The sequence below is a fragment of the Carica papaya genome, chromosome 9 (assembly GCF_054855325.1).
Source record: "Carica papaya isolate Zhongbai chromosome 9, ASM5485532v1, whole genome shotgun sequence".
Taxonomy (NCBI): domain Eukaryota; kingdom Viridiplantae; phylum Streptophyta; class Magnoliopsida; order Brassicales; family Caricaceae; genus Carica; species Carica papaya.
The window spans coordinates 3,403,378-3,415,759 of NC_142317.1; the positions used below are offsets into that span (position 1 = coordinate 3,403,378).

Sequence of the window (12,382 nt, forward strand, 5' to 3'; positions counted from 1 at the left end):
AGAATTCTATAAATATGTAATAAATAAAATTTATATTTCTTCTCCAAAATTAACATGGTATTGGAGCTATTTTTGGCCTAACTTCGAGTCATTTTAAGCCGAGTTTGAGCCGAGCTCGAGCTGGTTTGAGCCATTTTTAAGACGAACCGAGCCGTTTTGAGCTGAGTCGAATAATTTTTTAGCCGAGTTTGAACCGTTTTGAGTCGAGCCGAACTGAGCTGCTATCTGACAAATCTGGTTCCAGTTTGCAGCCCTTTTTGAGCATCATTTAGCACTGTTAAACTGTAAAATGACTATTCAGAACTTGGTTTGTAAGTTGGGTATGGATATCCTTGCATCAACTTGGGGGAGTGTTGACTATTATATTTTATTATTTAATTATTTTATTATGATATAATTAAAGTTCCTCTAGAATAATAATATCATGTAATTAAAATTTTAGTAGAATAGTAATTTTTTTATTAATAGGTTAAAAATTGTATAAACACCTAAAGTGTAATAATTTAAAAAATGAGAAATAAAATTTATATTCTTACTCCAAAATCAACAGTATGTATGATGGTTACAAGAGAAAAAATAGAAAACTAATTACAACAAATACAATCAAATAAAATCAAATCTATTTATCAGTGGAATTCCCAATCTGATATTCCATAGTTTTTTAGGGAGATTAATATTAAGAGAAGATTGAGGGGTTCTCCTACTGGCTGCATGATACTTTTTGATTTATCTCTCTCTCTCTCTCTCTCACTTTTTTTTATTGACTTTTTTTGGGGTGGGGTTTTGGTGCCTTCCACCGTTGCAGGGTTTTCAAGAATCATGTTCCACTATTGCTGCGCAGTGATGCAAAACATAATTTCTTGAATGCTTTTGTTCAGAATTTGGTGAGACACAATATAATCACTATGATTATTTTGTAGTTTTATTTGCTCCTCATGTTCATTGACACCTGATAAGAGTTACTTATCTTTGAAATTCAAGGGCATTACTTTGGACATGGCCAAGTCTCTTATATTTCCAGTTCCAATGTTGGCAGTTGCCCATCAACAACTCATGCTTGGTACTGATAAAAAAACATTTTGAATCATGAGCCACCCGTATCACAGTTCAGACATTAGATGCAAGTTGGTTTTTTTTCAACATATACTATATTTCCTTCTTCAGGTTCTTTGCATGTCCATGGAGATGATCAAGCTACCCCTTTGGTTAAGGTTTGTCTATAGTGCTTTTGTAATGATTTGTATTTAGAGCTTTAAACCATGTTATAAAAGGCATATGCTTCAACATGTATCTTCACAGGTCAAGAAGATCATACAAGAAAAAATGCTTTTCATTGTAAAAATATTTCTCCATTTTACTATATATATGCTGCGCTCTTGTCAAGCAGGTTTGGGAAGAAATACTTGGTGTGAATATAACAAATGCAGCCAATGAAAAGGCCTACAGACCGGAGGAATTAGCAAAAGAAATTACAGCCCAGTCAAAAACTGTGAACCGGGTTGGTTTTATTGGTCTAGGGGCAATGGGATTTGGGATGGCAACTCAACTGCTCAGATCAAATTTTTGCGTACTTGGGTTTGACGTAATTCCCTACTTCCGAAAATTAATCTGCTGTTCGAATGATTCACATACATATATATGCATATAATAAGATTCATTTGGTTTGTTTTTGCCTCGTTTACTCTAAAGTTCCTGGTTTGTTCTATTTCATTGAGTACATCCTGAAACTTCATCTGTTTGATGAAGTTTGTTTTGGCAGTTTAGATAACAAGTGATGTAGCACAGCTGATCGGGGTTTAGAGAGATAGGAAATTAAAGAAAATAAAAGATACTAAAATCAAAATTACAGGGATTGACAAAAATCATAATCGCAGGATTGTTTGACATGTTATGTTTCATAGTTTTATCAATAGCTTTTTCCATAAACCATCTGTTTAATAATGATAAAACTTCCATGTATATATTGTCAATGTAGCCTAAATGATTGGAGTTCTTAAATATAAAGATGATTACAAAATTCTTTTAGCTAAAAAAGAAATAAATACTAACAATGAACCTACTCTAATAGTGCCTAAATAAGTTTAGTACCCTTAGTACATAAATATTGTAATTACAAAAATAAACCCGTTTTTCTGCATCAAGAAGTCAAAGGAACCTTTTTTTTTTCAAGATACTGTTTACCCAGGTTTAAACTGAATGGACTTTCTGTTTTAAAATTTGACTGGGTCATGAACAAGAATAGATGAATCAGGTAATTGCATCAGCTTATGATTGGTTTTCCTTTAAAATCCTTTTGATTTTTCATCTTCTTAGAGATTGGTGGCCATCTCAGCTTAAGCATAAGTTCTTAGATGTTAGTCTTTTAATTTGTCAAGAAGGCGATCTTATAGATTTAATTTTGTGTCATAAGTTCTGTTTATGAAGCATGCGCCATATGGCTTCAAACTTCAATTAGCAGGGTACAAAAATTTTGGTCTTAATAGTTTATTATTCAATCATGATTTTAGCAGCTGAACTTGATGACTTCTCAAGATGGCCTGATAACATTGTTTTATTTGTTTTTGTGTGTCTTCATCTCTTTGTGTATGAAGAGAGAGAGAGGGAAAACTCTCTCCCATACTAATTGTCTCATCATGCTTTTCTAACAAAAGATTATTGTGGCTTTCTTCTTATTATATGTGATGTGTGTTTTCTTTGTGTTTGTATGATTTGTTGTTGGAACCATTATTGTAGTTTCAAGTTTATATATTTAGATGTATTCATGAACATGTGGGTTGGTATCTTCTGGGAAGTTTGTGTAAATTATGGATACTTATTGCTCCAGCGCTAAGGCATGAAACTACCTTTAAATGGAAAGAGTTAACGTGTTCTGCAATATCTCAAAGTTATATCTAATATTATATTATAAGATTGAATTTTCTTGAAAGGAAAATCTATTGTGTTTTAAGCTTTTTTTTCTCTCTTGAAAGGAAAATCTAATGTGTTTTAAGCTTTTTCTGAATGGCAGGCCTACATGCCAACATTAACTCGATTTTTAAATGCTGGTGGCTTGATCGGAAGCTCACCAGCAGAGGTAGCTAAAGGTAATTTTATGTTCCTTGAATATATTCTACAGATTTTCCATTAACTCTTTCTAGGTAAAAAAGCCAGTAAAAGTTCTACAATAAATATTTAGGAAATGATGAGATTTTACTTGTAAAATCAATCTCTTGACCCTCTCAACAACTAGTGAGATGAGAGCCGTCCCATGCTGTGGCTAAACATTGCATGTTTGCTTGAACTAGCCAAAGCTTGTTACTTGGATCTGATAGTCGCAGGTTGGCTTAAAACTAGCTAAGGCTTGTTACTTGGATCTGATAGTTGCAGATCCACCTTATGTCTTAATATGAAATTTTCTCCCCACAATTTGTGGAAGGAATTTTTGTTAAATACTTTATCATTCATAACATCTTATTGTTTAGTTAACTAATATAAAATCTATTCTCAATGGATAGTAACCTTGATTTAGGATTTGAAAACAGGCTGTCCCTTAGCTGGCCATCCTACAGTGTGCATTCCTTACTTGCTTAAGTGTCGATAATATGATTCAGTACGAATTAATTTGACCAGATGCAAACAGCTAAGAGTTAAACCACATCAACTTCTTACACCTTTTGTTTGCAGTTTTTATAAGAAAAACACTAACCATGAGGGGAAGCTTTGCATTTGTATATGGGCTTCTAGAGGGAATGCTAAAACAGTTTAATGAATTGTATTTCTTAATTGCCATGTACACAATTTACATATTTGAACTCAATAAATGCTAAACTGTAGAAAACTTCATTTTCTTATTAAGAAATTGTCAACTTTATATCATGATAGAAGTAGTCTGGTTAACTTGTTCTAGTCGATTTATTTCAAGGACAGGTGATTCTAATGCATTGTCTTCTCTAGATGCTGATGTTCTTGTAATTATGGTCACGAATGAAGTTCAAGTTGAGGATGTTCTGTTTGGGAATTCAGGGGCAGTTTCAGGTATAATTTTATTTAGATTATCTAACTTTTTTATCCAAACTCACTTCTTTTCCTTTGTTTTTCTACAGCCCTTCCGTCAGGAGCCTGCATTGTGCTTGCGTCCACAGTCTCTCCTGGTTTCGTGAGCCAACTTGATCGGCGCTTACAAAGTATGTATTCATGATGTGTAATCTGTTGAAGTTTCTGCAAAAAGAAAGAGAAGAAATATAGTTTTCATGTAAACATGAAGTCTTGTGTATCATCTATCTCCTAATTTGCCGTCAGTCCCAGCTCTCCTTGTAATTTATCTTGCTTAAAACAGCTTGCTAAAAAAGGGTAACGACAGAGAAGCTTAGAAGCTAAATTAATGGGAAGATTATGATATAGCAGCAAATCCCATGTAACTTATGCAGCACCCATGAACCACCAGATTTTCAATTGCCTTGGATGTTTTTCTAACACTTTGTTTGATTTTCCTCTTAATGAAAACCAGGTTTAAGAAGAAAAAGAAAAAGATAAGTGGGCAAATTATATTACATATATGTACTTCCCATATTCGAGCTATACCCTAACTCTTGAACTATTCCTTATCTTATTTGCACCTTGACATTTGAGTTTAAATGATTTATGCTTGTTTTCTTCTTGGTTGTTACTAAATCGACCTTTTTATTTGTGCAATAAAACTTTCTCTCCGTCTAATGATTTCACTTATATATTATAACATTATTTTTTTGAGCTGCATCTATTGAATTGGAAAAAAAATCCTCATCTTGGTATTCAACTTATTTTTCTTAGCATATTTAATATGGATCCTACTGCATAGGATTCTCCATAGAGATGATACTACATTGCCATTTAGAGTGCAGAAAAAGGAAAACAACTAGTTGAAGGGGCTTCTATGATCACTCCTTTTTTTGGATAATTAACATTTTCTTGATTATGTTTTTCCCATTAAATGTTAATTTTGTTTAATTTATGGGCAAATGTGATATTTGAAGGCAAAAATCTCAAACTGGTGGATTCTCCTGTGTCTGGTGGTGTCAAAAAAGCTTCCATGGGAGAACTTACAGTATGGAAATAGGACCTGAATTTTAATAGGAGAATATTATATATTGTTTTAGAAAATAACGAACTGTACTGAAATCACATATTTTTATCAGATAATGGCTTCAGGCACAGAGGATGCACTAAAGTCTGCTGGCTCAGTTCTATCAGGTGATGCACATCTAATTTCTTTCATGGTGTGCAGGAGTTCTGAAGGAAACTACTTTGTGACTAATTTTGCATATTGTACTGTCACTGTGAACAGCATTAAGTGAGAAGCTCTATGTTATTAAAGGAGGCTGTGGAGCTGGAAGGTACGTCTGAGTGAATTATGTTTGTTATCATGCATTATGTTTGTTCTTTGTAGGACCCATGGGTCTATTGATACAAATCATAGTATACTAATACAAATAATTCATTTTCATGAAACGTTTTATTGTTAAAACATATTTTCAAATTTGTATTCTTTTTATGCTTTATAGTGGTGTAAAAATGGTTAATCAATTGCTTGCTGGAGTTCACATAGCATCGGCAGCTGAGGCAATGGCATTTGGAGCTCGATTGGGTCTTAATACTAGGACTTTGTTTGATTTTATTACTAACAGTGGAGGAACATCCTGGTACGTGTGTTATGATCAATCACTTCTAGTTTATAAAAATTGTTATCTGAATTAATTTCGTCTTCCTATTTGTTGTTATCTTTTCATGGGCATCTTGGTTCTTTGATATGCAGTGCACACTGAGGGCCTTGGCCTAGATATGTTAGAAAGGTGAATGCCAGGTTAACACAGGAAATACTTTTCATAATTTTAATGTCAATAACAAATACTGCAATAGGCAGTACTATGTTAATAAAATGTTAACATTGAAACAGAAGAGGTCAGGAGGGAACTGGAGAAAAGGGAAAGATGAGGGGAAAAAGAGAGGTAAAAGATGAAGGAAAAGAAAGGGTAGAAGAATGGTTTAGAAACCAGAATTTTGGAGATTAATTCTTCAAATTCTACTTCAATACAAAATGAGTTACAACGTATCAACTTTCAAGAGACTGGGAGGGAAAGAGAGAAAAAAGAAAGGAGATGGAAAAGGGAGAGGGAGAAAGGAAGATAAAAGGATAAAAGAATGATTTAGAATCCAGAATTCAAGATATAACTTCTTCAAATTCTATTTCAACAACATTATAAGTTGCATTTGTATCAAATGTCTTGTAAAATTGGGTGGCAAAAAGAACCAATAGCAATCTTGCCAACTAATTAGACCAATAAAGAGTTGCCATCACTCTAGGACCAAGGAGAAAAAGAGACAAGTAGGCCACAAGGATTTTGCCACCACCTTTGGACCAATAAGAGATGACTCAAGTTGGTAGCTTGTCACTGCCATTTGACCAATCAACAATGTAACACAACAGAAACCAATAGAAAATTGAGTGCTATACCATTATACCAGATGCCATCTTGTCCTAAGAAAATAAAACCAAAAGATACGATCAAATTCCTTAATCTTACTGATATTTCGTACACAGCTTATGTAGTATGAAAACATATAAAAATATTACAGTTTTATAAACTGTTGGAAAGTTGTATTACGTGTAATTAGGATAAATGGTAAAATTAGTAAAATACCTTTGTTTAATTAATTGTAGGTTTCCTTTTCTTCTATTCCAGAATATGTATATATATGACCTCATTATTCAATAATAAACATATAATGCTATTTTTCTACATAGTATTAGAGATATAGGAAAAATATTCCGATTTTTTCCACAAACCCTAAACTGGTCGTCATTGCCAAAAAAAAAAAAAAAAGAAAGCAAGAACCTTAAAGCTATATCCGACATCAATTCTGAAGGGAAGAAATTACTTCCCACATAAAATCTAGGGACAAGCCAATTTCACCAATCAACAAGTGGACAAAAGGGCTCCATAATACAGAGAGTTTAAAGAGAAAATTAAAAGATGGAGAACTCACCTCGAATCTCTAGAAAATCCTACAAGTACCGGTCTATTAGTACTTTGCGTTAAGTTCCCTATTTCACATGGTTTGTATGTCTCAAATAGACCCTTTATACATTTATGGATTATAGATTTGTGAGTCACTAATCATATAAAAAAATCTCTCTACTAATTTAGTACAAATAGCAATTGCAAACGGTTTATTAGCCACTATAGCAGGAGTTTGTAATAAAAAGATTAGTCCCAACTATTGATTTTGGAGAAAAAATATAAAGTTTATTTTTTCACATTCTTTATTTTGTTATACTTGGGGTATTTATAGAATTTTTAACATACAGATAGGGAAATTACTATTCTAATAAATTCTAATTACGTAAGATTACTATTTTAGTAGAATTCTATTAATATCATCTCAATTAATTGAATAATAAAATATTATAGTCAACATCCTCTCTCAAGTTGGTGCAAATATATCACGTATACCCAACTTACAAACCAAAATCGATGGTCAAGTTTGAATGGAAGTGTAAGGAATCTAATTAAAGGAAAGATAATAAATTCATGGTCTCTCTATTGTTAAGGTTCCATATGGCCACTTGCTACATAATAATCAAAACAATAGGGGAGTGAGGGGTGGTGAAAACATATAAAGGGAAGGAAAACAATTGGAAAGAGTAGACTCACCTAGCCAATAGTTCTTTCAAAAAAAAAAAAGAAGAGAACATGAATTATATTAGGCACTCAAAATAAGCAAAGGATTTAAAGAATCAAATACCTAAGAAATGAATTTGCAGAAGCTTCTGTGAATCTCCTTAGTCTGAGTTTTGGCATCATAGTTTCTTCTATAGAAAATCATACTTGCTCTTGATCACTCTATCCTTTACAAAGAAAGGTTCCTTAAAAAAAAGAATGTCCCAACCATTTAACAACAAGAGTGGGATTTTTTTGGCAGTAAGCTGCCAAGCCTAAAACCCAACCCCTCCCGATGCAATCCACCTCCTAGATTATCAAATTCTCTTTCGCAGTACCAACTAATCTAGATCATGATAAATCACTATTTTCCTCACAATTCCTGATAAGAATTGGGATTGTGTTATTTTTTGTTTGAGATAATAATGATCTTCATACTGAAATTGATACCTTATTTCGTTCCCAATTCCGAAAATAAGTATTTGCATAAATTCACCCTTTTAATAAGTGCTTGCATAATTTCATGGCCTGTGTTATAATATTAGATGTTTTACATTGATGTTTAACTTCCTCATAACAAGAAGAACCATCACTTTTACAAGTTTGTGAGTTCTGTGTAAATTTTATTCCTTTATCAGGATGTTTGAGAATCGTGTTCCACACATGTTGGATAATGATTACACACCATACTCTGCACTCGATATCTTTGTGAAGGATCTGGTCAGATAGATTTCTACTCAATGCTATGTTCCACCATTCAAAAACAATTTTATTTGTTATCCTAATTTATTTTTCACTGCAGGGTATTGTTACTCGTGAATGCTTATCCCATAAACTTCCACTTCATATTTCAACTGTTGCACACCAATTGTTCCTGTCAGGTGTGCAACTTGATCTACTTATGTACAATAGTAATTGTTATTTGCATCTTCCTTATATTCGATTCTGTCACCTGAGGAAACTTATTGCACGGATTTCGTTTATTTTCAACTAGGATTAATTGTTAAAGCTGGACTTCTCAAGAAAAAAAATGAAGAATCTCTTTCTTCCTTGACCATAAATTGTAATCCTACAACACTGCAAGTTAAACTTTAATTGGTTTTTAGACTTCAGAAACTTTTGTTAAAAATATCTTCTGAGGAACATAAATTAAAAACTCTTGGCCAAGCCCTCAAGAAAAGAACATTAAACAACAAAGGAAGAGGATGAAAGAAGGGAATGATGTTAAAATTCATCATAATTATATTTCTTTCTTGATCTAAAATAAAAAAAACAAAGAACATGCCAAATTTGTTATTGTTTTGGGGACAGGTGGTGCTGTTCCATGCTGTGGCATACCCTCATTTTTCTATTTGCTCATGTGTTTAATTGCATTTCAGATCTAGACCTTGTTTGGTAATTAAATTGCACTTATCTCATGATCGGCTCAGCTTATGTTGAGTAAGAGTCTCCATATTTAAGGAACTTGACCTGTGATTCAGGAAGAAAATTGTTTTATCATTTGTCATGTAAATTTGTTGAGGTTGTTCTCTTTTTGAGATACATAATTAATACTCATAAACTTACTATTGAACAGGCTCTGCTGCTGGCTGGGGTAGGCAGGATGATGCTGGTGTGGTTAAGGTATGCACCCTTTATGCCTCTGTTTTTCTTCAAGATAAGAGCAAAATAGCTTATGGATGTTAGAGTAGGGCTCTGACAAGTCTCAATATTGAAAATCCATGCTCCATTTTATCTCAAAAAAAAAAGAAAAAAAAGAAAATCCATGCTCCAAATATGACTACCAAGCATCTTTTCTGTTTGATTTTCTGCTGGAAACCTCGTATCTTATTCTACATCATTTTTTTTTATTTCACATGATAATTATTTAACTAAGTAATTCAACATGGTAATAGAGCAATTTCCATGGAAGAAAATCACTATAACTTTAAAATATCTTTTGATATCATGACTTTGAACGTAGTACCATGATAGAATAAGAAAAGGGAAGGTTTACTCTTACCTGCTTTTTGCCTAGGATATGCTATTCGGAAGTGCTGTTTGCGTAAATATCATTAACCCGACACAAAGGGAGGGGCATCCCATATACGAAACCCTTTATTCCATCCAAACGCAGAGGATGTTATGGTCTAGATTGGCATCTTGTTATAGGTCGTTGAAGAGAAAAGTCTTTGGAAGAGCTTATATTCTTACTGTTTTTTCTTTTCTACCTATGATAAATGAGATTAATAAAGACTCATTAGAGGGAATCCTTGAGTCTCATATGAGCTGTTAATGAATGAAGATGATACCCTCCCAATTCCAGTGGAAATCGGAAATAACTATCTCAGAAAAGTATCCATGTGCCTTGACCCATAAGGTTGCCAGAAAAGTTTTTCTCTCTCATAGCTCATGGAAGGATATATGTCTCTCATGGAAGATTCTTCAGTTCCTTGTGAGATGGTGTCCATAAACTGGAGAAAATGGCCCTTTGTTACAATGATTTTGCTTCATTTTTTAACCCATCACCTTTTATATGGACCCCTAAGAAGCTCTAAAGAGTGACCGAATTGCATCCAAACAAACAAGCTGAACAGTATTGTCCAAATCTTCCAAGCTACCTCATAATGGAAGAATAAATGGGAATAAGACTCCTCCTCTAAAGCACATGACACAAATATCTAGAGATAAAACGTGGCAAGGATGGCAGATTTGTAGCATCTCTATTGAGCCTTCGATGCATGATTGTCTAAGTAAACATCTTTACTTTTGACAGAACAGACGCTTTCCAAAGCACTTGACAATGTTAAACTCAAATGCAGTATGATAGATTCTCAGGAAACCAAGTGAGAATGCCAATGATCCACCAAATCACCCAAAGGAACGGACATAGGAGAGGTCCAATTGTCTTGCCACCTTCGAAGGGATATTAGGAAGAAACTCTCAATGGGAGTGAGCTTTCCTCCCTCAGAAAGACATCTTCCCTTCTAGCCTGCCAATGTCCTCTCCATCTTCCCAAAAATAGGGTCCCAAATAGAGCTATCTTTGAAAGTTTAGCTCCCAAAGGTAGAACCAGGTATTTCAAAGGCAACTTGCTGCTTTTGCAACCAATAAACCCAGCACATTCCTCCACCAAAACACAATCTCCAAAGACCACCAATTTCGAATTGTCCAAAGTCCAAATTAATGGTAAGGCTAGAGAGATCTTCGCATCACATGAAAATGCACCTTAGATTAAGTAGATACTCCCCCGAAAGCCTGGAGAAAAGAAACAAATCATAAACAAATAGTATATGTTTTCCTCTTTACTCCATCTTCTTGGCCAAAAAGTCGAAATTGTAAATAAGATTTGCCTTTGAAGGGCTCACTTGTCAATCACAAATATATAGGACTTCAAATAAGGGTGGTATACCAGATCTGTTTGCTTAGTTCGCTTCCAATATCTGTTTCTTTTAATAGAAAAAGATGACATTATTAACAGAGAGATAATGAAAGGGAGAATGAGGCATCATCCTACCAGATAAAAGAAAACTAAATGCAAATAAGGAAAAGGGGCAAGCACCAATATAAGTTTGCCTTCCAATTTCTTTAGTTAATTGACAAAAGCATCTCTTGCAAAAAACTATTTGCCTTCACCCACAGAGAGGCAAAGCAAATCATTCTATCCCAAATAAAACATGTTGGTGTCACATGCTGGATAATGATCTAGCATTATATTCTAGCCATGAAACCCAACACCTAACAAAGATGGTCCCTCCATAACAGTGCTTTAAATATCTCTATTTGATATCTTTTCCCAGATAGACTTCCATGTTAAACACCAATGGAAGTTTCTCACCATACGATGCATGCATAAGATTAATCATGTCAAAGCCTTCAAAAGCATTTTGTAATCTGTAGAGTAGCTCCTGATATTTGATCTTGAACTTAGTGAACATGAACATTGAGGTTCTTATTTGACTCATGCTTTTCTGGGTGAAATTTGATAATCATGCTTTTTTTCTGGTGAAATTTAATAATCTTGCTTGCCTGTTTTGCTTGGACTGTTAGAAAATACTTATACTCTTAACTTTGTTTGTATCACTGTCCTCTCTAATAATAGTTCTTTTTTTATAAAAAAAGTAACTATCAAAGGAACTAGTCTTTTAATAAACAAAAGAACTCCACATTTTCTTTTTTTTCAAAAATAATCACCAATTAATATGGGGTACATAAAGAATTCTCCTTTTTGGAGAAATACTATATGAATTCTCCAATTCAATTCAGTATAAGTAAATAATTTTGTTTGGAATTTGGTTTTGGTTTAATGGTAAGCTTTTGAAATTCTAGGTCTATGAAACACTTACTGGTGTTAAAGTTGAAGGAAAGCTTCCAACTCTTAAGAAAGAACTTGTTTTGCAATCTCTTCCACCTGAGTGGCCTGCGGATCCTATTGCTGACATACATAGACTTAATCAAAGCAACTCAAAGACATTGGTTGTTCTTGATGATGACCCAACTGGAACCCAGACAGTTTATGACATAGAAGTATTGACAGAATGGTGAGCCTTTATTTGTTTACTTGCTGAATTGGCAACATAAATATGAAAATATGTTATTGGTTGAACTTAGATGCATCCAATCGTCTATGAACGGTATTTCTAAAGCTAATGTGGTTTTGTCATCTAAGATTATAGTTTTCCATGCCATCCTACAATCAAATATTTTAATAAATATTTTTTCACAAG

At 33.6% G+C, this 12,382-nt stretch overlaps 1 protein-coding gene across 3 annotated transcripts in view; it reads left to right on the forward strand.

Annotated features, from left to right (window-relative positions):
• Positions 1-12,382, forward strand: part of LOC110823263 (ketose-bisphosphate aldolase class-II family protein) — a 52,860-nt gene that overhangs the window by 32,891 nt on the left and 7,587 nt on the right. For all 3 annotated transcript variants that reach the window (XM_088211625.1, XM_088211626.1, XM_088211627.1), the window contains 15 exons: positions 806-884; positions 982-1,060; positions 1,165-1,211; positions 1,388-1,582; positions 3,008-3,083; positions 3,934-4,014; positions 4,083-4,163; positions 4,992-5,062; positions 5,154-5,208; positions 5,303-5,351; positions 5,520-5,657; positions 8,315-8,396; positions 8,479-8,557; positions 9,253-9,299; positions 11,985-12,196. In XM_088211625.1, coding sequence (XP_088067751.1) covers positions 806-884; positions 982-1,060; positions 1,165-1,211; positions 1,388-1,582; positions 3,008-3,083; positions 3,934-4,014; positions 4,083-4,163; positions 4,992-5,062; positions 5,154-5,208; positions 5,303-5,351; positions 5,520-5,657; positions 8,315-8,396; positions 8,479-8,557; positions 9,253-9,299; positions 11,985-12,196 — 1,371 coding nt within the window. The remainder of the gene's footprint in view (positions 1-805; positions 885-981; positions 1,061-1,164; positions 1,212-1,387; positions 1,583-3,007; positions 3,084-3,933; positions 4,015-4,082; positions 4,164-4,991; positions 5,063-5,153; positions 5,209-5,302; positions 5,352-5,519; positions 5,658-8,314; positions 8,397-8,478; positions 8,558-9,252; positions 9,300-11,984; positions 12,197-12,382) is intronic.